At 47.0% G+C, this 26,150-nt stretch overlaps 1 protein-coding gene across 3 annotated transcripts in view; it reads left to right on the top strand.

The window, feature by feature from the left end:
- Positions 1–26,150, top strand: part of SCAI (suppressor of cancer cell invasion) — a 175,882-nt gene that overhangs the window by 132,105 nt on the left and 17,627 nt on the right. For all 3 annotated transcript variants that reach the window (XR_012234999.1, XM_073590731.1, XM_073590732.1), the window contains exon 14: positions 4,869–4,941. Coding sequence is in view for 2 of the 3 variants with exons in the window: in XM_073590731.1 (XP_073446832.1) it covers positions 4,869–4,941 (73 nt within the window). In the remaining variant the exon portion in view is untranslated. The remainder of the gene's footprint in view (positions 1–4,868; positions 4,942–26,150) is intronic.

The raw sequence follows: 26,150 nt of genomic DNA, 5'->3' as shown, positions 1-26,150 counted from the left end.
CCGCTCCAAATCTACCCAAGCATTCATGCAGAGGAACAATTACAATGTTCTGGAATGGCCATCCCAGTCCCCAGACCTGAATATCATTGAACATCTGTGGTATGATTTGAAGCGGGCTCTCCATGCTTGGCAACCATCAAACTTAACTGAATTGGAATTGTTTTGTAAACAGGAATAGTCACAAATACCTTCATCCAGGATCCAGGAACTCATTAATAGCTACAGGAAGCAACTAGAGGCTGTTATTTTTGCAAAAGGAGGATCTATGAAATATTAATGTCACTTTTATGATGAGGTGCCTATACTTTTGCACCGGTCAAATTTTGTTTAAATGCAGATTGCACATTTTCTGTTAGTACAATAAACCTCATTTGAATCCAGAAATATAACTGAGTCCATCAGTTATTAGATATATGAAACTGAAATAGCTGTTGCAAAAACCAAAATTGTTATAAAGAAAAAAGGTTAACATTAATAGGGGTGCCCAAACTTTAACATATGACTGTATATATCATATGTTGAAAACTGTTTTTTGCCATAATATATATATATCATATGTTGAAAAATGTTTTTTGCCATAATAAAAAAATATATATATATTTTTTTAATATTATGGCAAAGAACAGTTTTCAACATAAACATACTAAATAACATATGTGCAGTCTATGAATTAGTTCTAAGAAATAGAATTGCCTCCGTCAGATCCTCCTTCATAGATGACCTCAAATCTGACCTAATAATTTTAAGGCCAGAGAACAACCTCTCTACACTAACTTGGGTTGGAGGCAAAGCCGTAACCACATGGGCAACATCTTTAACAATTTCTGGGTATAAAGGAATTGCCTCATGCACAGTCAGTTTTGATGAACGGTTGAATTTTTCTATTTCTTTGAGAGCAAGTGAAACATTTTGCTGAAATATGGTGTATCTGCTTGCTATAGGAGACGGAGTGAAATCTTTTACCTTGTGGCAACGCTTTGCCTACTCCATGCCATCCAAATCAAAGTCCTCATCTTATGAGGATGAACATATGGCAGAAGTAGCACTGTCAGGACCCAAGTCCTCTTGCGCCTTGCAGTCCTCCTGTAGGCCACTCTTCCTAACTGCTACTTCAGTCAGAGCTTCTTTTCCTTTAGTAAGCTGTTGATCATCAAGCAATATACGATGACATGGGTCCACATAAACAGCTGCCAGAAAAATTTTATTTTCCAATAGCTGTGTCTCTCTCCGTTTCATTGAAGTAGAAATGCTATCTGCGATTAAACCTCCTCTTTGGGACAGGCAAAATAGCAAGTTCTTCCACTCCCTTATGAAAATGCCAGGAGTTAAATCCTCAGCTTGTAATTTTTTAGTCACAGTAAATGGGTGATTAAGCAATTCCTTCAATTCAGCCACCTGTGTCCATTGACCTTCATTTAGGGTTACCTGAGGGTTCGCCATATCTATAAGAAACCGGTTTAGTTCAAGCAATGTCCCTCTTGCAGACTATCTCTTATTGCCAGCTGCAGCGTGTGCACAGCTTCCTCCAGCTTGGGGCCCAGGAATCGGATCCTGTGCAGGGCATGCACCCCTCCCCCTCTTCTCTGATGGAGATGGCAGAAGACATGACAGAGGAGGGGAGATTGCCCCCTGCAGTCTGGAGCCGGTGCAGGACGGGAGCACTGCAGCATACAAGTGAGTTTTGATAGGTGCGTGCCCCTGCTTCTTTGGGGGGGGGGGGGGAGGGCAGGGCAGCTGCCCCTTGCTGGCTACGGTCATGATTCACACACAGCGTTTTTGCGGATCTGTTTTTTGCAGTAAAATGCAGTGACTCTGGGCATCCCAGCAAAGTCAATGGGTTTCAAGATATGATGACATTCAGACACATCGTTTTGTGAGGATCCGTTTTTCGGCTGAATGAGCATGTCAGTTTGTGTGGCATTTCTCTAATCTGCTTTTGCTATTGAAAACATTATCTATGAGCTCAAAATCCTTTCAGGTGATGTGGTTTTTTAAAAAGCTGATCTGCTTTTACAGCTGAAAAACATATCCTCAAAAAACGCGGTGTGTGAATGTAGCCTTAGATTAGAACAGCAATTTGTAGGACATTTCATAACTTTCCCAAATTCCTTGAAAAAAATATTCAGCACATTCTGCATTGGATTACTGTACCCAATTTATTATATATTTTATGAGTTGGAGTCGGTCCATTTTATACCAACTCCACCAAAATGAGCTCCGACTCCATGACTCTGACTCCACAGCCCTGGTGTATATACTGACAGACGTGACACTTATATTGCACACAGGGGGACGTCCTGTCATTAAGCATATGAGTTATGAAAGGAATTGCTTGCACTAGAAATTTTTAGGGGCTTTATAGCAAAAGGGATGAATACTTAAGCACATGCCAATTTCTAGTTATTCGATGAATTAAAATTTAATTTATGCCTGTATTTTTCTCACTTCACCTTCAATTTAGACTATTTAGTGCTGATACATCACACACAAATCGGATTACAAAAATATTTATACACAGGTTTTAATGTAACAAAATGGGTAATAGGCCCAGGGGGTGAGTACTTTGCACCAAATGAAAAGGGGTATGCTGTGTGTTTGGCAGGTGCACCAAATAAAAAGGGGTATGCTGTGTGTTTGGCAGGTGCACCAAATAAAAAGGGGTATGCTGTGTGTTTGGCAGGTGCACCAAATAAAAAGGGGTATGCTGTGTTTGGCAGGTGCACCAAATGAAAAGCGGGCATGCAGTGTATATCCAGGGGGTGCTAAAAATGAAAAGGGGTATGCCATGTGTGTCTGGCATGAGCACAAAATGAAAAGGCGGCGGCAAAGCAGTCACAAAGGCACTGTAAGAGACACTTCAGGAGCATCACTGCTGGCGTTTTCCTGAAGCCTCTTCTACTGTGCACAGATTCTTCTGAATCTGTGTTCAACCAGAAAATATGTACTTGTCATAATTGCTCCTAAGAAAACTGTGTGGCTACCAGTGTGGCTCCCCCCAAGTGTATTACTTCGCTTACCGCAGTGACTCGTGTTGATTCCCACTGAGCAGATTTCGGATTGACAAGTCCTAAGAAAGAACTTGGAGCCATAATTGCGCTTATCAGTTGTCCCCCAAGTTTTCCATAGAAGTACAATGTGAATTGTGCTTATAAAGCAGCTTGCGGCTTGTGTTCCCATACATATGTGCCATTACTGGGCAGTACTGTCATCAGCATCAGGATGTACGCTGACAGCTGGTGGCTTGTGTTCCCATACATATGTGCCATTACTGGGCAGTGCTGTGTATGACGCTCAGGGCAGTACTGTGATCAGCACCGGGATGTACGCTGACAGCTTGTGTTCCCATACATATGTGCCATTACTGGGCAGTACTGTCATCAGCATCAGGATGTACGCTGACAGCTGGTGGCTTGTGTTCCCATACATATGTGCCGTTACTGGGCAGTGCTGTGTATGACGCTCAGGGCAGTACTGTGATCAGCACCGGGATGTACGCTGACAGCTTGTGTTCCCATACATATGTGCCATTACTGGGCAGTACTGTCATCAGCATCAGGATGTACGCTGACAGCTGGTGGCTTGTGTTCCCATACATATGTGCCATTACTGGGCAGTACTGTCATCAGCATCAGGATGTACGCTGACAGCTGGTGGCTTGTGTTCCCATACATGTGCCATTACTGGGCAGTGCTGTGTATGACGCACGAGTCAGTACCGGGGTGTATGCTGACAGCTGCCGGGCTCTTCTTCCTGCAGTTGGGCACAGGCTGATATTACAGTGGCATTGTTAGTAGTGCTGGCAGCCACAGCTGTGACACAAACTGCTCTCTGCGCCTCTCGCATAGGATTTAATGTGACAGACGTGGTGGCCTGCCAATGGAGCCACTTACAAGCTGCACATCTGTGCCAACTATGACTAATAGTAAGTCCCAAGGAAAAGAGAATTGTACCATTTAAAGTTTGTGTTTTCCCCATCTTGATTTCAGGTAAGACCAGGTGGCAGGTTCATGTTTCGTCCCGTGCCTCCTTCCCTCCCACCGGATATACACATTAATGTCTTCTGTGCCTCCTAATTGCTCCATGATGGCAGATGTTGAAGGGGGGGGGGGAGCATTAACAGGACAAATTATGGGAGGTGTCTGGTAACAGCTAGTTTCCCTTCGGTTAGAATGAGCATGCCCACCTGGCAGAGCATGTATGTCGTTGAGACCGTCGTGGGAGGTGACTGCTGGAGGGTGACGCTTATGCCCAGCTTTACTGTTTGTATTTTCAACCTAAACTGTTTTAAACAGGGACTCTTCTTTTTAAAGGAATCAGTCACTGGTGTTTGCTACCCAATCTGAGATCAGCATGATGTAGGGGCAGAGACCCTGATTCCAGTGATGTATTACTTACTAGGCTGCTTGCTGTAGTTTTGATTAAAATCCCTGTTTTATCGGTCACAGATCTAATAGTTCTCTGAATGCGGAGCCCTGTATGACCATGACCACACCCCTGATGCCTATGCACAGTGAAAACAGGAAGTTGCCAATCAAATCCTTTTTTTTTTTGTGTAAAAATTTTTTATGCAATTTTGTGGTTTGTATTCTGCTGTACCTGTCAGTACTATCTACAGAATGAAATGTGTTCATTTCTAGCGTTTGGGACTGGCAGCCATTGGAAATGTGAGATTGAAGTACTGGATAGTGGCAGCCATGGATACCATATAACCGTGACTATACATTCCTTCATAATGTTAGCCAAGATTATAATACCTACTTGTAAATGTATATTGTCCACTCTTTTGTAGAATTTTTTTTCTTTTGTTTTTGCACGTTACATGGTTTTATTGATTGATTTTTTTATTTTTTTTTCCTCTTTCCTCCCAGAATTTCACCAATCTGTTTGGCCAGCCTCTGGTTTGCCTGCTTTCTCCGACTGCATATCCTAAGGCTTTTCAAGGTATAGTGAAAATTCTGCATGTTTCTGCAATTTTTTTAAGATTATAAAAGATTGTGCAGAGAAAGGCAACTGGGAACCTGTCAGAAAGCTGATGTTGCCCTAACCATGTTAAGGTACGCACTATGGGTCCAAGGATGTATCCTGGGCACCAAGAGGGGCAGAGTGTAGAGGAGGTGGTGCAGAGGAGGGGGAGCGTAGGGGAGGTGCAGAGGGGGCAGAGCGTAGGGAGGGTGCGCACAGAGGGGGTGCTCGCATGGGGGTGCGCAGAGGGGACAGGGCTTAGGGGGAGAGTGCAGAGGGGGCAGAGCTTAAGGGGGGGTGTGCACAGAGGGGGTAGGGCCTGGGGTGGTGTATGCGCTGAGGGGGCAGGGCTTGAGGGGGGGTGCACTCAGAGGGGGAAGAGCATAGAGGGGGTGAGCTTACAGGGGTGGTGCAGCATAGGCATAGCCCTGGGGGGTGCAGAGGGAGCGAGTGTAGAGATGTGCAGACTTCTGTAGTTGTGTTTGTCTATTTTTAGAGTATGTTCCCACGGTCGGTAAACGCTGCGGGTTGGACACTCGTACCTCCCCAGCGTCAAAACTGCAGCTGCCAGATGTTACAGCGTAGTGGATGGGATTTGAAGAAATCTCATGCCCACTATGCGTGCTGAGATGCCTCCGGCTTCCCTGCGGAGACGCACATGCGGCTCATCTTTCCAGACCGCAGCATGTTAATTTATGTAACGGAGACGCTCTGTCTCCGCTGCGTAAATTACCCATTTAACATCATTAGATGCTGTAAAACCGCATTATCTTAGTCACGTGCGTATTAATTGTGGGGGCGCAGCTTACTATGCATGTGTACTAATTTAAATGTCATACCTTCTTTCAGCCGGAAGTACACGAACACTGCAGTTCTCGCGATGAGCTGAGCTGCCCGTGAGAACTGCAGTTCACGTGACCGCTGGGGACCGAGTTATCTCCGGTCATCAGTGGTCAACAGCTTAAAGCTCCACTGTTTCTGCATGTCAGGCTGAGTGGTGGCATAATGCCACTGTTCAGCCAAAGGCATCCAGATGTAGCAGAGCTGGACTCCTCATGGGACAGTATGTATATCTTCTCGGCAGACAGGTATGGTAAACTGTTGCTTTTGTAATTTATTTCTCACAGGAGAACTAGGAAGTCGGTGGCATAGGTGATGCCGTAAGTATTGTTGAGAGTTCATTTTCCCCTTCACCATTGAGGTCTGATGAACTCCCTCTTCTGGTGAAGGAAGGTAGTGAGGCTGATTACCAAGCACCTGGGCAGGATGATGATGACTTGGGTGACTGGAATTACTGCCTGGATATAAGGCAGCCGACGCCCTTCTGCCTTGCTGGTGATCTCTCTGAGGGATTCTAGGAGACCAGTCTGATTCCTGCTCCTCAAAAGCTAAGTTTTCTGCTCTGCCTTTTGCATTTGTGTTTTGGTTTTGTTTTGCTTTGTTTTGCTTTGTTTTCCTTGATTTCTGCCATTCCCTGCTGGGGTGAGCTGAAATCCTTTTTGCTCTGTCTTCAGAAAATACCTGAGTACTGATATAGTCTTTTTGAAGCCTAGCGTCTTCAGGGCTTTTTTCCCTATCAGCTGTTGGCTCTTGTTTTGATAGGGTTTTGGCGGATTACAGACAGCAGCTTTTCTATCCTGTCCTATCTAGTTAGCTTGGGCCCCATCATTTGCTCAGCCTATCTTTCTATCTGTGTGAGTGTTTTTTCATCTTGCTTCACCGTCATTATATGTTGGGGGCTGCCTATTGCTTTGGGGTCTGCTCTGGGGCAGTTTAGATCTCCCTTTCTGTCTTTAGGTTATGCAGTTCTCCGGCTGTGATCAAGGTCTAGGGCACCGTAGGAACCCCCCACGGCTACTGCTAGTTGATAGGTTCAGGGGTCTGCAATCCGATAGCTGCCTACTTCTCTGGTTTTCTGGACTTAGCTAGTATTTCTGTTTTTGCCTCCTACGGTAACTCATTCATAACAGAATCACCAGCCATACCGCAGATCCTAGGGTACTCAATAGCAGGAAAGAATTGTAAAAAAAAAAAAAAAAAAAAAAGTGTGTATATTTTTTCCTCTATCTCTGAGGCCGTAGGGGGAATTTTTTTTTCTCTCAGTGGAGATAAAGCAATTGTCTGATCGTGTGGAGCAGCTTGCTGCGGAAGTGCGGGGAATTTCCGCCTACCTTGCTCATTCACATGCTGCTGAACCAAAGATCCCTACTCCTGATGTGTTTTTTGGGGATCGGTCTAAATTTTTGAATTTCAAAAATAATTGTAAATTATTTTTTGCCTTGAAGCCTAACTCGTCAGGGAGCTCCGCGCAGCAGGTTAAAATTGTCATCTCTTTGCTGCGTGGCGATCCCCAGGAATGGGCGTTTTCTTTGAAACCAGATGATCCTATTCTGACTAATGTGAACGCATTTTTTCAAGCCTTGGGGTGGTTGTATGACGAACCTAATGCTATTGATCAGGCTGAAAAGACCCTGTTGGCATTGAGCCAGGGTCGAGATTCTGCAGAATTGTACTGTCAAATTCAGAAAGTGGGCGGTCCTTACTACCTGGAATGATAATGCCTTGGCAGCTCTCTTTCGGAAGGGTTTGTCAGAGGCCGTAAAAGATACTATGGTGCGATTTCCTGTTCCCTCTGGTCTTGACGATTCTATGTCATTAGCCATTCAGGTTGATCGGCGTTTATGTGAACGCAGGACTGCACGAGAGGTGTTGCCATCTGTTGAACAAATGTCTGAACCTATGCAATGTGATAGAGTTTTGTCCAGGGAGCAACGTCAGGAGTTCAGAAAGCGTAATAAGCTGTGTTTTTTTGTGGAGATGACTCTCATATTTCTGTCTGTCCTAAACGAGAGAAACGTTTTGCACACACGTTTTCTGTGGGTGGTGTTCAACCTAAGTTTCTTCTGGCAATTACTCTGATCTGCTCCCTGTCCACAATTTCCGCCAAGGCTTTTGTGGATTCGGGAGCAGCCCTGAACCTAATGGACTTGGATTTTGCTAAACGTTGTGGATTTCCTATGACACCTCTGCGGACGCCTAAAAAAATAAACCTCAGTTTTGGACCCAGGTGGTAAAGCGGGTCGCCCCAGACCATCAAGAAAATTGCAAATTTTTGGTGTTGCATAATTTGCATGATACCATTGTTCTGGGGTTTCCCTGGTTGCAAATTCATAATCCAGTTTTGGATTGGAAATCTGTGTCTGTGGTGAGTTGGGGTTGTCGGTGTACCCTTAGTGAGGCTCCAGTTTTTTCCACCTCTCCTCAGTCGCATGATGTTCCTGACTATTTGGTGGATTTTTATGATGTATTTAGTGAGAATGAGTCTGCGTCTTTGCCTCCTCATAGGAGTTATGACTGTGCAATTGAACTGAGCCCAGGGTGTAAATTTCCCAAGGGTCGGCTCTTCAATTTATCTGTACCCGAGCACGAGGCTATGCTATCCTATATTAAGGAGGCGTTGGAGAAGGGTCATATTAGACCATCCTCTTCACCCTTAGGTGCCGGGTTTTTTTTCGTGGCCAAAAAGGATGGTTCATTAAGGCCTTGTATTCATTATCGTGCCCTCAACAAAATTACTATTAAATATCAGTATCCGTTACCCCTGATTTCGGATCTATTCTCCAGAGTTAAAGGTGCTTGCTGGTTTACCAAGCTTGACCTCAGGGGGGCGTATAATCTTATCCGCATTAAGCATGGGGATGAATGAAAGACGGCGTTTAATTCTCCGGAGGGACATTTTGAGTACCTGGTGATGCCTTTTGGGCTCACTAATGCCCCTTCTGTCTTCCAGTGCTTCATGAACGATATTTTCCGAGACTTTGTGGATAAATTTTTGATTATCTATCTGGATTATATTTTGATCTTCTCCAAGGATTGGGATTCTCATGTGGAACATGTTCGGACTGTGTTCCGGATCTTTAGGGAGAATTCCCTGTATGTCAAAGGATCAAAATGCCTTTTTGGGGTACAGACGATTTCTTTTTTGGGATTAATTTTGTCTCCGTCAACTATTGAAATGGACCCAGCCAAAGTACAGGCCATTTATGTTTGGGTTCAGCCCACTTCTTTGAAGGCCCTCCAGAAGTTTTTGGGTTTTGCTAATTTTTATTGGAAATTTATAGCAAAATTTTCTAGTATTGCCAAGCCATTGACTGATCTGACTAAGAAGGGTGCTGATGTGTTGAATTGGTCTCCGGAGGCTTTTTCTTCCTTTCAGGAGCTGAAGCGAAGATTCACTTCTGCTCCGGTTTTGCGGCAACCTGATGTCTTACTCCCGTTCCAGGTAGAGGTGGACGCTTCTGAGATTGGTGCAGGAGCTGTTTTGTCCCAAAAGGATCCTGTAACATCTAAAATGAATCCCTGTGCTTTCTTTTCCCGAAAGTTCTCTCCATCGGAACGTAACTATGATGTGGGGAATCGGGAACTGTTAGCCATGAAATGGGCATTTGAGGAGTGGAGACATTGGTTGGAGGGAGCTAAACATCAAGTTGTGGTCTTCACTGACCACAAGAATTTGATTTACCTGGAGCTTCTTTGCTGATTCTCCTGTGGTGACCAAGCCTGCTACCATCTTAGGCGAAGGGGTAGTTCTTTCTGCCATCTCGCCCGATTTGAGACGTGCTCTGGAAGAGTTCCAGGGGGACAAACCTGAGCGTTGTCCCAGTGGAAAGTTATATGTTCCTGACCAGTGGAAGAAGAGAGTGATGTCTGAAGTTCATTGCTCTGCATTGGCTGGTCATCCAGGTATTTTTGGTACTAGAGATCTGGTGAGCCGGTCTTTTTGGTGGCCCTCCTTGTCTCGTGATGTCAGGAATTTTGTGCAGTCCTGTGGGACTTGGTCCCGATCTAAACCTTGTTCTCGCTCTAGTAGATTGTTGATGCCTTTGCCGGTCCCCAGGCGGCCATGGACCCATATTTCAATGGATTTCATCTCTGATATGCCTGTCTCTCAGAGAATGACTGTTATTTGGGTGATTTGTGATAGGTTCTCTAAGATGGTTCATCTTGTACCACTCCCTAAGTTGCCATCTTGTACTCAACACTAAAAAAACTGCTGAGATGGTTGTGGATTTTAGGAAAGATCAACATGAGATACTTCCAATCTACATCCATGACGAAGTGGTTCTTAGGGTCACAGAGACCAAATTCCTTGGTGTTATCATCTCTCATGATCTTAAATGGGGGAAAAACGTGGATGCTGTTATAAGAAAAGCACAACAGAGGATGTTCTTCCTGCGTCAGCTGAAAATATATGGTTTGTCTAAGAATCTGCTGATCTTTTCTTTAATGCTGTCATCAGATCTGTGATTTGTTCTTCTCTGATAGTCTGGTATGGGGGAGCCACTGTGCATGACAAAATCTGCTTACAAAGGACTTTCAAAACAGCAGAGAGAATTATAGGTTCCCCCCTGCCTAAAATCCAGGATCTTTATGATAAGAGTATTCAATCCCATGCATTAAAAATTTCATCCGATCCCTCTCACCCGGGACACTCCTCATTACAACTACTCCCTTCAGGACGTCGCTTCAGAGTCCCCAAATGCAGCACCAACCGCCATATGAAAAGCTTCTTTCCACTCTCTGTTCAACAATTAAATCATCATGTGTAGACTATATACTGTATCTGTCTTGTTAGATGTTACTTGTTGTATCTGTTATATATTATGTTGCCTCTTTGCCACAAAGAATTCCTTGTATATATGTAATATGTACTTGGCGATAATAAATTTGATTGATTGATCTTCCTCTGAGTTGGTGCCCCTGTTTTTGCAACAGGTGGTTCGCTTGCACGGAATTCCTGAGAACATTGTATCTGACAGAGGAGTTCAGTTTGTGTCTAGATTTTGGAGGACTTTCTGTTCCAAGCTGGGAATTCAGTTGTCCTTCTCCTCTGCTTTTCACCCTCAGACCAATGGGCAGACGGAGAGAACAAACCAGACCTTGGAGTCGTATTTAAGATGTTTTATTTCCGCTGATCAGGATGATTGGGTTTCATTTTTGCCCTTGGCCGAATTTGCTTTAAATAATAGAGCTAGTTCTGCCACTTTGATGTTACCTTTTTTTTTTGTAACTTTGGGTTTCATCCTTGATTTTCTTCAGGGCAGGTGGAGCCCTCTGCCTACCCAGGTGTTGACACTGTGGTGGAGAGAATGCACCAGATCTGGGACCAAGTGGTGGATAAGTTATCTCTCTCCCAGGAAAAGGCCCAGCGGTTTTCCAACCGACATAGGACCATTGGTCCCCAGTTTAAGGTTGGTGATATGGTTTGGTTATCATCAAAAAATATCGCTATGAAGGTGGCTTCTCCTAAGCCTAGATTTATTGGACCTTACAAGATTTTGGAGATTATTAATCCGGTCTTTTTTCGTTTGGCTCTTCCTGTTACATTTAAAATCCATAATGTGTTTCATAAGTCCTTGTTAAAGAGGTTTGTTGAACCAGTAGTTCCTGGGGTGGCACCTCCGGACCCTGTATTGGTTGTAGGTAACATGGAATATGAGGTAGAGAAGATACTGGATTCCCGTTTGGCTAGACGGAGACTCCAGTATTTGGTTAAGTGGAAGGGTTATGGTCAGGAGGATAATTCCTGGGTCTCTGCCTCTGATATTCATGCCAAAAGATTGGTACGTGCCTTTCATCGGGCTCACCCTGATCGCCCTGGTGGCGTGGATGAGGGTTCGGTGACCCCTCCTCATGGGGGAGGTACTGTTGTGAGTTCATTTTCCCCTTCACCATTGAGGTCTGATGAACTCCATCTTCTGGTGAAGGAAGATAGTGAGGCTGATTACTAAGCACCTGGGCAGGATGATGATGACTGGGTGACGGGAATTACTGCCTGGATATAAGACAGCCGACGCCCTTCTGCCTTGCTGGTGATCTCTCTGAGGGATTCTAGGAGACCAGTCTGATTCCTGCTCCTCAAAAGCTAAGTTTTCTGCTCTACCTTTTGCATTTGTGTTTTGGTTTTGTTTTGCTTTGTTTTCCTCGATTTCTGCCATTCCCTGCTGGTGTGAGCTGAAATCCTTCTTGCTCTGTCTTCAGAAAATACCTGAGTACTGATATAGTCTTTTTGAAGCCTAGCGTCTTCAGGGCTTTTTTCCCTATCAGCTGTTGGCTCTTGTTTTGATAGGGTTTTGGCGGATTACAGACAGCAGCTTTTCTATCCTGTCCTGTCTAGTTAGCTTGGGCCCCATCATTTGCTCAGCCTATCTTTCTATCTGTGTGAGTGTTTTTTCATCTTGCTTCACCGTCATTATATGTTGGGGGCTGCCTATTGCTTTGGGGTCTGCTCTGGGGCAGTTTAGATCTCCCTTTCTGTCTTTAGGTTATGCAGTTCTCCGGCTGTGATCGAGGGGTCTAGGGCACCGTAGGAACCCCCCACGGCTACTGCTAGTTGTTGATAGGTTCAGGGGTCTGCAATCCGATAGCTGCCAACTTCTCTGGTTTTCTGGACTTAGCTAGTATTTCTGTTTTTGCCTCCTATGGTGACTCATTCATAACAAAGTATGGTTTAATTAAGGTCTATTAAAGGACTCTGTGTTAAAGGACCTTATTCTGGCTGTGTCTTTATTTAACATGTAAATATAGGATTAGTAATGGATACCTGTCATATAGACTCTTCTCCATTACTAAACTGTGGGCTTGATGTCACCAGACAATAGAAAGGTGACATCAACCTCACAAATTACCCCATTTGCCACCACTACAGGGCAAGTGGTAAGAGCTTGGTAAAGTTCCACAATTCGCGCATCTTTGGATGGGGGCGGCTGTGGGCTGCTATTTTCAGGCTGGTGTTGACCAAAATCCACGAGCCTCGCCAGTCTGAGAATACCAGGCTGCAGCTGTCTGTCTTTTTTCTTGGCTGGTTAACAAAAATAGGGGGACCTCACACTTTGATTTTTTTTTTTATTTTTTTTTTTGGGAGGGGATCCCACTATTTTTGCTCAGCAGCCAAGGTAAGCAGAATGCTTCTGCCTGGTATTTTCAGGCTAGTAAGGATCATGATTATTGGATGCTTGCCAGCCTGAAATACCAGTCCCAGTAGTCTGCTTTACTCTGGCTGGTTTACAAATATAGGGGGACACAATCCATTTTTTTTTTTCTTTAAATTATTATATACTGTATTAAAAAAGGGGAGCGCTCTCTGCTTTCCTCCACTTCCTGTGTCATGTACTTCTGGCTGTGTCAAGATTCACCATTATGTAAATTAGTACACCTGCGTTGTAAGCTGCGTTCCTGCACTTAATACACATGTGACTAGGAAGATAATACGGCTTTACCACATCTAATGAAAGTGTATGGGTAATTCACGCATCTACATAAATTGACATGCTGCAGTCTGGAAAGACGCGCCGCATATCCGTCTCTGCGTGTGAGCCGCGCGCATAGTGGGCATGGGATTTCTTGAAATCCCATCCACTATGCTATAACATCTGGATGCTGCAGGGTGGACATTGCAGATGTACGCAGCATCCAACCCGCAGCGTTTACTGACCGTGGGAAAAAACCCCAATACAGCTCTGGGAAAAATTAAGAGACCACTGCCAAATTTTCAGTTAGTCAGATTTTTATCTTTTATAGGTATATTTTTGAGTAAAATGGAAGTGGCTCTTATTCAATCTACTGACAACATATTTTCAGAAAATGAGAAATGGTCAAAATAACAAAAAAAATGCAGTGCTTCCAGACCTCAAATAATGCTAAGAAAAGTTAATAATTTAGAAACAACCAATACTAATGTTTTGACTCAGGAAGAGTTCAGAAATCAATATTTTGTGGCATAACCATGATTTTTAATCATAGCTTTCATGCATCTTGGCATGCTTTCCACCAGTCTTTCACACTGCTTTGGGGTGACCTTCCACTCCTGGTACAAAAATGTAAGCAGTTCTTTGATGGCTTGTGACTATCCATCTTCCTCTAGATTACATTCCAGAGGTTTTCAGGTCTGGAGATTGGGCTGGCCATGACAGGGATTTGATGTGGTTGTCCTTCATCCACACATTGATTGACCTAGCTGTGTGGTATGGTGCATTGTCCTGCTGGAAAAAACAGTTCTCAGAGTTGGGGAACATTGCTTGAGCAGAAGGAATCAACTGTTTTTCCAGGATAACCTTATATGCTGCTTGATTCATACGTGCTTCGCAAAGATTAACCTGCCCACTTCCAGCCTTGCTGAAGCATCCTCAGATCATCCCCGATCCTCCACCAAATTTCACAGTGGGTGCAAGACACTGTGGCTTGTACGCCTCTCCAGGTCTCCTTCTAACCATTAGACGACCAGGTGTTGGGCAAAGGTAAAAATTAGACTCATCAGAGAAGATTACCTTACTCCAGTCCTTTATAGTCCAATCCTTATGGTCTTTGGCAAACTTCAGCCTGGCTCTCCTTTGATTCTCATTGCTGAAAAGCTTTTTTTTTAATTCAGTCGCCATGACAGCACCACGAGAGAGGGGATCCGCCCTTCAGGGACAGGAAACCTACAGACATAAAAAGGGTGTCCCTCTCTCCCGCTTCAGTTGGTTTCCTGTCCCTGACAGGGGATCCCTGCAGACATACCGTAAGCTGGAATCATGGAAGACCCAGGCCTGGCGGCCGACTCAGGCAGCGGTGGTCCCCTGCCTCGGCCTGACCAGGGCCATGGAAGCGCCGCACAGCAGGGGAACTGTCGGTGCAGGCGATGCAATTGTGTAGGTGGCCTCCAGGGGGAGCGTCCACTACAGGACAGCCAGCGCCAGTACCGGGTGAGTAGGCTGGCTCCCTCTTTCTCCTCGGCCGGGGGGGGGGGCGGATGCTGTCCTTCCTGCTCGGTGAAGTGCGGGCCCGGGTACGTCCGCGCCGTTGCCGTCGCCTACTTCCGCTTCAGGGGGCGGCCGAGGGTGTGCGCGGGCGCTGACTGATGGCCCTGGCGTCACAGGTGCGCGCCTCTGGGGGGGTCGAGCGGCGGCGAGCGCATGTGCGGCGTCCTGGGGGCGTGCGCCGGGTGGGGGGCGTCCCGCCGGGGTTGCGGTCGGGGGGGCGGCTAGGGGGATGCTGGTCCACGAAGAAAAGAAAAATATTCGGCGCTGGTGGAAGGCACCTGCGAGCCCCAGAGGGGAAGATGCCATGGCTATTTGAGAGCTTCGGTCACAGGGAGAGCTGCTTCTGGCCCTGTATCAGCCCATAATGGCGTCGCAGGAACAGCCAGACCCTCTGGAGGAGACGCAGCCTCAGTCTTCAGAGAAACCGGACCAGCGTTCTGGCAGCAGCAGCAGCCGTTCTGAGAAACACAGGTCTACTCAGAAGGCAAGACCTGAGAAACCCACGAGTAAGAGTTTGGCGGCTCCGATGGACCCCCCGCAGAACCTGGTACTGCGCTGTCGTAAGCCAGGGTAAGTGAGCCACGAGAGAGTTCAGTGGGTGATGATCTGTTCCCCCTCCCCCATTCTGCCAGGGGAAAAAGTGTTTGGGGAAAAGCAAACACAGACAGTGTGCCGAGTGTGGAGTCCCCCTCCCGGACGTTCAGGGAAGAAAACTCTGTAGACCCTGTATTAACCGCCTGGTCTCAGAAGAGACGGCTGACTTTTCCTCCAGTATAAGGGAGATAGTCAGGGGTTCAGTTAGATCCCTATCTCCGGCAAAATCTAGGGGAATGTCCCCTAGATCACTGGTCCTAGTCTCCGATAGTGACTCACAGGAGCTAAGATCAGATTCACCATCATCCTCGAACCAGATCAGGACGTTCCTGTTTCCCACTGGAGCAGGTCAATCATCTGGTAAAAGCAGTAAATACTACAATGGGAATTGAGGTAACCCCAGCAGAGAAGTCAGTTCAGGACTCTGTTTCGGGGATTGGACCGAAAAAAATCGAAGGTCATTCCCTCTGATGGATTAAGTCAGTGCCCTTATCACAGGAGAATGGAAAAAACCTGAGAGGAAGGGCTCCCTACCTCCGGCCTTTAAAAGAAGGTATCCATTCGAAGAGACAGATTCAGCATCATGGGACAAAGCCCCAAAACTGGACACGGCTATAGCAAAGGCTTGCAAAAAGACTTCCCTTCCCTTTGAGGATCTGGGTAGCTTAAAAGATCCCCTGGATAGGAAGGCGGACTCGTTCCTCAAGGGAACCTGGGAGACGTCAGCTGGAGCCCTTCGGCCAGCAATTGCGGCCACATGCACCGCCAGATCCTTAACGGTTTGGTTAGACCAGCTGGAAGAACAGATTAGGGATAAGGTCCCGAGACAGGACATTCTTTCTTCCCTCTCTACAGCTCAGGGAACAGCGGCCTTCCTGTCTGATGCTTCGGCGGATTCTGTGAAATTAGCAGCCAGATCCGTGGCCCTCTCCAATGCTGCCCGCAGGGCCTTGTGGCTTAAGTGTTGGCCAGGCGATATGCAGGCCAGATCTAAATTATGTGGCATGCCGTGTGAAGGGATTTACTTGTTTGGCAAAGTTCTGGACGAACTGCTGGAAAAGGCAGGCAATAGCAAGAAACGCTTCCCAATTTAGGAAGACCGCCTTTCAGAAGAGGCTCCTACAGAAGGTGGTTTGATCAAAGGAGTTCTTCCAGAGAAGGACCCAGATATGATGCCAGGAGAAGAGGTAGGGGGTGTATGTTTAACACCCCTCGAGACCGTAATGAGCCCAAATGACTGTCGGACAAGGTGGGAGGAAGGTTGCTGTCCTTCTACCCGGCCTGGTCACATATCTCAAGTAGTCCTTGGATCCGGAGCATCATAAGAACAGGACTAAGATTTGAGTTCCAGCAGACTCCGGGTGACAAGTTTATCTTAACTCCCATCCGTTCTTCGTCCACAGAGCAGAAGGCGGAGATCTACGATCTTCTCCGGAAAGGTGTATTGGTTAAAGTTCCTGAGCTACGAAGAGGTAAGGGGTTTTACTCCCCCCTCTTTCTAGTCAAGAAGCCGGATGGCTCTTATCGCACCATAATCAATCTCAAAGGCCTTAATAAATTTATTAAAATCTATTCTTTCAAAATGGAGTCTGTAAAATCGACAATTAAACTACTGTTCGGTGGGTGCTTTATGGTAGTCCTAGACCTTAAAGACGCCTATTATGTCCCGATACATGCAGATCATCAGCAGTTCCTAAGGGTAGCCATCTCACTGGGGGGGAGAGATAAGCCATTTTCAGTATACAGCACTTCCCTTTGGGGTGGCAGTGGCACCCCAGGTCTTTACAAAATTAATGGCTGAGGTCATGGCCCATCTGCACGAGCAGGACATTCTAGTAATTCCCTATCTAGACGATCTCCTGATTGTGGGGAACTCGGAGTCTCATTGTGCCACCCAATTAGGGAAGGTAATAGCCAGCCTCCAAGATCTGGGTTGGATCATTAACTTTAAAAAATCACGACTACGACCCACGAAAGTACAACAGTTCCTAGGTCTTACCATAGACTCTGGTTTACAGGATTGTCTGTTACCAGAGTCTAAAGTTATGAAAACCCAGCATTAGATACGTAGGGTGATAGATAATCCATCAGTTACCCTTAGAGGGGCTATGTCACTTTTAGGCTCTCTTACGGCATGCATCCCAGCAGTTCTCTGGGCACAACTCCACACAAGAACCCTACAGTGGGACATCCTACACAACACCCATCGGCTGGAGGGTTGCCTCGAGGCTAGAGTCACCTTATCTAACGTTACTGTTCAGTCCCTTCACTGGTGGTCCCTAAGTTCGAATCTGCGTAGAGGTGTTCCTTGGATTAACCGAATCTCCCGATTTCTAACCACGGATGCTAGCCCCAGGGGTTGGGGGGCCCATATGGGGGCAACTGGGTCCAGGGAGTGTGGTCTCCCTCCGAACGAAGTTTCTCCTCTAACCTTAAAGAACTGCTAGCAGTAGAGCAGGCGGTAAATGCTTTCCTTGTGTCCTTACAGGGCGAACACGTCAGACTCTTTTCAGACAACCAGGTAACTGTAGCCTACATTAACCACCAGGGGGGAACCCGGTCCAGGCCCTTAATGGATGTAGCAAATCGTATTTTCCAGATCGCCGAGCTGCACCTCCTATCCCTCACAGCTTTACACATAAAGGGAAAACAAAATCTAACAGCCGACTTCTTAAGTCGCAACAGGCTCAAACAGAGAGACTGGACACTAAAAAATGCCATCTTTGGACAGATTGTACACAGGTGGGGGCTTCCATAGATAGACTTGTTCGCCAGCAGAAAGAACAGTCAACTCCCTCTGTTCTGCTCTCTGAATCCCAGAGAAAACCCGTACGCGGTGGACGCTTTCCTGGTTTGGTGGAGCTTCGACCTAGCATATGCCTCCCCCCCCCCCCCCCCCCCCCCCTCTGAATCTGATTCCAATGGTGCTAAGGAAAATCTGAGAGGACAGGGCCAGTGTTATCTTGATAGCCCCATTCTGGCCCAGGAGGGCTTGGTTTCCTTGGCTGAGAAGATGTCTGTGTCCCAGCCATGGATTCTCCCCGGGCTCCCAGACCTTCTGTCCCAGGGTCCAGTATACCACCCACGAGTCTCCAACTTACATCTAGCGGCATGGAGTTTGAGGGGGAGCTGTTAAGAGGGAGAGGTTTGTCCCGGGGGCTAGTCAATGCCCTCCTAAAAAGTAGGAAAGTCTCCACAACAAATATCTATGCTAGAATCTGGAAGAGGTTTTTGGCAGTGTCAGGAGCAGAAGTCTGTCAGAGAATCCGAATTGATCAGATTCTGGAATTTCTTCAGAAGTGGTTGGAGATGGGTCTAGCCACAAATACACTTAGAGTCCAGGTTTCGGCGCTAGGGGCCTTTTACAACTGTAACTTAGCGAGGAATTACTGGGTGGCAAGATTCATTAAAGCAGCAGCAAGATCCAGACCCATCATTAAAGACAGGCTGGTCCCATGGGACCTCAACTTAGTCTTATCAGCACTAACAGAGCCCCCCTTTGAACCTATTGATTCCATTCCCATAAAGATCCTGTCATTCAAAACTGCCCTTTTGGTTGCCCTAACATCGGCCAGGAGGGTTAGTGACCTGTAGGCCCTCTCTAGGATACCACCATACACCCAGTTTGGGGAAGATAGGGTCTCCTTAAAGCCAGACCCCTTATCTACCTAAAGTCGCCTCGAAATTCTACAGGCTTCAAGAAATAGTCCTCCCATCTTTCTACCCGAACCCCTCTAACCTGACCGAGCAGAAGCTCCATTCCCTTGATGTGAGACGGTGCCTCCATAGTTACATTTCGGCCACGGAGCCATGGAAAAGGGACAGTGCCCTATTTGTATCTTTTCAGGGAGCTAGAAAAGGACTAAAGGCCCTTTTACATTTAGCGATGCACCAGCGTTCCAACCAGCGATCCGACCCGGTCAGGATCGCTGGTGGATCGCTAAATGATCGCTAGTGTCACAGCGATGCAGCAGCGACGCAGCGCACGATACTTACCATTCACACACAGCGATCCTGCGTCCTCCCGCCAGCGTCGCTCGTCGTCACAGCAGGAAGTCTCAGCAGGAAGCGCCCGACGAGAAATGGAGCCGGACATTCTCGCGCGATCAGCGATGGACAGCGGGGGAGCCGGTCGGAGGTAAGTATCACACATAGCGATATCGCTAGCAATATCGCTATAACGTCACAAAACCAGTGACGTTTTAGCGATATTGCTAGCGATATCGCTTAGTGTAAAACCCCCTTTAGAGTGTCGAAGAACAACCTAGCCTCCCTAATCCACCTAGCTATCTCTTTTGCTTATACAGCAGGTGGTCTGGAGATTCTGGAAGGCATAAGAGCACACTCTACTCGGGCCATGGCAACATCCTTGGCAGAGAGATCGGAAGTATCCATCGAGGACATATGTAAGGCGGCCACATGGTCCTCTCCAACTTTTTTTCAACCACTATAGATTAGATTTAGGTGGGTCCGCCGACCTCCCGTTCGAGAGAAAGGTGCTTGAGGCAGCTATCCCTCCCTAGAGCTCTCCTCATCTCTGTAATTCTCTCGTGGTGCTGTCATGGCGACTCAATAAATGCTTAGCTACTTACCGGTAGCGGTGTTTTTCAGGAGCCCATGACAGCACCTTCACATTCCCTCCCTCTGCTTTCACGTCTTGGATCAGCACCTTTTACTTTGGTTAAAAATTTGTCACGGGAGTAAAGTATATTTAGTTTGACTGCATTTATGAATTGCTACTAACCAGGGAGGTCCTCTCCTGCTCTGTAATCCAACTGAAGCGGGAGAGAGGGCCGCCCTTTTTATGTCTGTAGGTTTCCTGTCCCTGAAGGGCGGATCCTCTCGTGGTGCTGTCATGGGCTCCTAAAAAACACTGCTACCGGTAAGTAGCTGAGCATTTTCTAGCTTTACATGACTTGAGCCCTGCCTCTAGGGGCCTGTAAGTCTAGGTTCACATTTGTGTCGATATGTGCAGCGTATCAACCACAAACGCATCGTTTTTTATCCGCGTCCGCTTCGCATGATGGCAAAAAAAATGCGTTCGCATGCGTTTTTTTGCATGCATTTGTTTTTTCAGCGCATGCATTCGGGATTACCTTGACACAAGCCACACCCATTGGGCGTGTCTCTTTTCCAGGACATGATTATGTGAAAAATGCATGCGTTTTGAATGCATACGTTCCCATAGATAGTAATGCGTTTATTTGACGCACTCCATCTGCATGCGTATGGCCGTGGAAATTTGACGCCTCAAAAAATGCAACATGTTGCGAAACGACGCATGCAAACGGATGTGCCTGCATACACCATGTCAAAGATACGCACACTGAACGTATGAGGATGAAGTGCTGCGTTCAGACGCAAATGTGAAAGCAGCCTTATGAACTGTTCTTACCGTGCACTTCACCCCAGCTGCCATTTTCCATTCCTTTTGTAGGTCACTATGTCACCCTGCGGTTGCTGAGTGACATTCAAATAAGATGACTGTCATCCCAGTCAGTGGAGAGTTATGCTTCGCCCTCTGCCGGTTTGTAGCTTTGTTGTCCCCAATGTCTGCTGCTTGACCTTGTTGTAATGGACTACTGTCTTAGAAATTTTAAGGATGGAGGCAACATGACGCTCACTGTATCCCTCTGCTAGTAAAGCCAGAATTGAGCCTTTCTTTACCTCGCTCAACACTTTTCAATTCCTTTGGCTTTGGTTAAGTTATTTTTTCATTCCTATTACTTTTGGGATATTACTAGCACTTGTTTTGCCATCCAGCTTGTCCTATTGCAAGAGGATTGTGAACACCACAGCAGGGTTTTTATACTTTCCTTCATTAAATAAGATTTGGTTCAGGTGATCACCTAATCAGAAGCGCATTAAGTAGAATGAGGTGTACTCTGGTTGGAATTCAACTGACACTGGAATGGCTGTCAGACATGTAGAGAAGCTGATTTTTAGAAAACTGTGCCTGAGCTGTAGATCTGCAAACAGGAAATCCCTTTTTTTTTTTTTTTCCTTTCCAGAAGCCAACTTTCAATTAGCTTTATTTCAAGTGACAAAAAAAGCATGCCATGAAAAAACTCCTCAAAAACGCAGGCAACCTACCTGTGACCTCAGATGCAGATTTGGTGCAGATTTCACTTGCGTCAAATTCTGAGCAAATACTGAGCCATTACTGATGGTGTGCACATACTTAGCACGTTTTTAATCTTGAGATTTGATATTCTTCCATACCACACGATGCAACCCATTATACGACAGCTGAGTCCGCTGCTCATCAATCGTGTGATGCAATCGGCAGTGCAACATAGTTTTTAAAGGTAACCAAGAAAGAGATGTAGGCAAAACCCTAGCGATGATTTTCTTTTTGATGAGCGAAAAGCAGATCTGTCTTTCCTATTAAAGCTCTGCTTGCCTTGGTGGATCCCGACAGACCCTGTTAGCCAGCGGGGTCTGGCACATGCTGCTGTTGGCGCCAACCCAGCTTTGCTTAGTGGTTTTCCATATACATGGAGCCCAGGGTGCTAATGTGAGTGGACCCTTTATTGTTCCCATACTGGGTAACGCCTTACTGCAAGAGAAATCTATTTTAAAATGCCTCCTGGTGGTAAAAATGACCAGGAAAAGCACAAAGCAGGTTGGGACGTTTCTCTTTATTACTAGGGTAACCATCTATACCCAAATATTTCCTTTATTTGAGACCTTTCTTTTTTTTTTTTCTTATTATTTTGCCTTTGTGGGTGCAAAGTTGTGAAAGATAGAAGTACAAGTATAGCCCGGTAAATAAGAAATAATCTGCAGCTACACCAAGCACAAAGTGGTCTAGATATTAAGGTGTTAAAATAACTGGCATGAAGTGGTTAACCCCGGCCAGGATGTGGGTGGGGGTGGGGGGGTAAAGCCTTTGTACTCCTGCCAAGTCAGCGGATCCTGGTGGTAGTGTCCCAGGCCCAGCCGGTTGGAGGCGCTCACTTCAGACTGTGGCGCGACTCACACCAATATTGCTGGCTTCCTTCTACTCCTGGGATCTGTGACCTTAAGTAAGCCGCACCGTAAGCCATGATTCACACTGGCGTCAGTCCAGACGCACGCAGCGTGCCAGGACGATGGCTCGGCTGTGAAGAAAACCACTTTTACAGATACTACTGCAGCCATTCCTCTGTCTAGCAAACACTGGGTTAAAACTGCAAGCCAAGAACGCCTGCTTAAAAAAAAAAAGTAGCTTAGTCTGACTTCACCTTTTAATTGTTTTGTTTAACCTTTTAACAACCAGGCATGATTGAACTTTTTAAAGGGGGTTTCAGAGAACCCCTGGCTACAATGAAAGAAAAGCACAAAACTGCTTTATGCACACTCCTCGGGTCCAGCGCTGAGTCTCAGCTGCTACTGGTTGTCTGTTATTGTAAGCAGCACTGATTTCACATCAACATTGATGCAGCCAATCAGTGAGATCTTACGCCTCCCCGAGCCGCCCAGAACCGCCGGGCTCACTGATTAGTTGCAGTGTTATTGACGTGACGTTATATTAGCGCTGCCGCCTTGTGTTTTGCAGACTGGATTTTTTTTTAAATTGATTATATGTATGGTGGGGATTTGGAGAAAATTAAAGGCTAATTCTCATTTTTCCATGAATGGGTATTGCTGGATAGATCTTGTAACTACAAGCAATTTTACTGCTTATTAAAATGTTCAGCCGTTCCTGAGATGTTAACACTTTTGTTTACAGCGTACTGCCTAGGAGACCGACCACCACTGCAACACATCAGAACATGCACAATTCTACAAGCTTTCCTATTAATCTAGTAAGCACAGTTTAAGGCTATGTGCACACGTAGGAAAAGTGGTGCAGAATTTTTTGCACAAAATCTGCATCTCCTGTCAGAATCCACAGCCGTGGATTTGCTGCTGTTTTTGTGCGGATTTGCCGCGGAATTGGTGCGGATTTTGTGCAGTTTTTGCCACTGCGGATTTCTATCATGGAGGGGTCTAGAAACGCTGCAGATCCGCACAAAAGTGACATGCACTTTTAAATCCGCAGCAATTCTGCACTGATTTTTCTGCACCATCTGCACAGCTTTTTTCTGTCGCCTCATTGGGGGGACACAGAACCATGGGTGTTATGCTGCTGTCCACTAGGAGGCGACACTATGCATAATCTGAAAAAAATTAACTTTGGTTCCTCCTCTGCAGTATACACCCTTGGACGGCGTCAACCTTCTCCAGTTTTTGCTTAGTGTCGCATAGGAGGCAAACCTAAAGATTTTTTTTTTTTCCAACGGATTACAGATGAAGAAAAGTGGATCTCATGCGAGACTCCCGGCATGGCTCCTTCCTCGGTCCCCTATTATGGGGTGCCCGGTTGAAGTTGAGATGGATATTCCCCATGTCGCTCCTTCCCCAGTCCTTCGGGTACTGGTTCGAAGTCGAGACCCCCCCCCTCCTTCCCCAATTCCTTTGGGTTCTGGGTTGAGGTCGAGGCGAGGATGAAGACCCCTGATGGTGACAAAAGCACCCTCCCTAATCCCCCTCTAGGGGCATTAGGTTGAGACGCCTCAGGTAGGGTCTGAACAAGGCAGCATTCTGCAGCTCCGAAAGCCAGGGACCCCAGACAGCTGCGGGCTCCTGTTGGGGCTGGGGGAGAGTGCAGGCAGGCATGGCACATGCAGACACAGGGCTCCCTGCGCCCCTGTCTCTGCGGCAGCACCTGCTCCATAGCGCCTCAGGGGGACCCCTCACAGGGCCCCGTTTTGGCTTTAGCCCCACCGCCATCCTGCCTCTTAATCCAGGGGGGGTCTGGACACTCAGACTTAAGCGGACCCACAGGTCGCGTTCATCTGCGTCATCCTATAGCACACGGTCATCCCCCTCTAGGGACAGACACCGTGGTTCCAGGTCACCTAGACCGTCCCCTAACAGAGACAGACAACGCAGATCTCCACAGAGATCGCCAACCACAGAAGTCCTCCGCCCCAGTTCGCCCACCAGGGAACGCCTTAGCGATGCGCAGGATTCGGAAGGCATCTGTGACTCCGACTCGGACAACGAAACGGAGAGGTCTCTGATCCCTGGCCCCCCCTAGCAATACAGCGCTAGTTGAGGACATAATTTCTTCCATCCGTCGGGTGCTGGACATTTCTGACCCACCCCAGGAAGCCTCAGAACACAAGATTTGCTTTGAAGGTGTTCTGAAACCACCTAAGGTCTTCTCTAATCATCCGGAATTTCAAGCGATACTTACTAAGCAGTTTTCGCAGCCTGAGAAGAAATTCACCAATCGCAGATATTTGGAGGCAAGGTACCCCTTCCCACAGAAGGACACCAAGGAGTGGACATATCCACCTGAAGTGGACCCCCCAATCTCTAGGCTAGCAGCACAGACCCTCCTCTCACTGCCAGATAGCTCAACCCTCAGGGACGCAGCAGACCGGCAGGTAGAACGCATGGCTCGTTCAATCTTCGAAGCGGCAGGGGCCTCTCTGGCTCCCGCATTCGCTTCAGTCTGGGCGGCCAAGGCCATTCTGGCTTGGGCCAAACAATTGCAGGCTGGCTTCCAAGCTTCAAATCCTGAGCTGTCGGACCAAGCGGTTCAAATAGCAGTGGTAGCAGATTACATGCTTCATGCAGCTCTGGATTCCGCAAGAGGTGTAGCGGGAATAGCATCAAACGCCATCACGATCCGGCGTATCCTCTGGCTGCGGGAATGGAAAGCAGACGCAGCCTCAAAAAAGTCCCTCACGCATCTCCCGTACCTCAGTGGGCGGCTTTTTGGTGAAAAGTTGGACACAATGATATTCAACGCCACTGGGGGTAAGAGTACCTCTCTCCCTCAACTAAAGCCTAAACGCGCGTTCAAAAGGCGTAAACAAACTCAATTCCGATCCTTTCGGACTTCTTCGGGCTGGTCTGTCTCGCGTCCAGCACAAAACCGTAACTGCTCTCCGCGCAGGGACAACCCACGGGCGGCGCAGAGGCCGTACAGGACCTGGCTGTCAAAAGCGGGCCAGGCAAAGCCCAAAGGAGGAAAACCTCAGACTTTCTCCTCTTCATGACTCAAGAATTCCGGAAGACACCCCACCCGTAGGTGGACGACTTCTACTCTTTCAGCAAGTCTGGCTGCCTATTACAGAAGACAGGTGGGTCAAAGAAATAGTGTCTTCCGGATACAAGATAGATTTCACTTCCAGTCCACCGAACCGATTCTTTCTCTGTTCCCCCCAAAACCGCCAGACAAGGCTCGTGCCTTCCACCAAGCGGTTTCCTCCCTCCTTCAAGCAGGAGTAATGGTACCGGTTCCCGCGGCCGAGCACTTCTGAGGGTTCTCCTCCAAATCTGTTCATAGTCCCCAAGAAAGGAGGCAGCGTCCGGCCCATTCTGGACTTAAAACAACTCAACAGTTACGTACGGGTTCGTCATTTTCGCATGGAGTCCCTTCGGTCAATCATTGCGTCCATGGAGAAGGCAGAATATCTCGCCTCCATAGACATACAAGACGCATACTTGCATATACAGATTGCTCCCGCCCATCAGAGATTTCTCAGGTTCGCAATCAACCAGGACCACTACCAGTTTGTGGCTCTCCCTTTCGAACTCGCCACGGCTCCAAGAACGTTTACCAAGATCATGGCAGCCACCATGGACGTTCTACACTCCAGAGGCATAGTAGTCGTTCCATACCTGGACGACCTTCTCATCAAGACTTCCACCTTCGAGGAGTGCGAGGTCAGCGTCTCAATCACAATCGACACGGAGTCGCCTGGGCTGGTTAGTCAACTTGCAAAAGTCATCGACTGCCCAAGTCAGTCTCTG

The sequence above is a fragment of the Dendrobates tinctorius genome, unplaced genomic scaffold, assembly GCF_039654945.1.
Source record: "Dendrobates tinctorius isolate UK_male_01 unplaced genomic scaffold, ASM3965494v1 ptg000120l, whole genome shotgun sequence".
NCBI classification, from domain to species: domain Eukaryota; kingdom Metazoa; phylum Chordata; class Amphibia; order Anura; family Dendrobatidae; genus Dendrobates; species Dendrobates tinctorius.
This window is presented reverse-complemented; position numbering and strand designations above follow the sequence as displayed.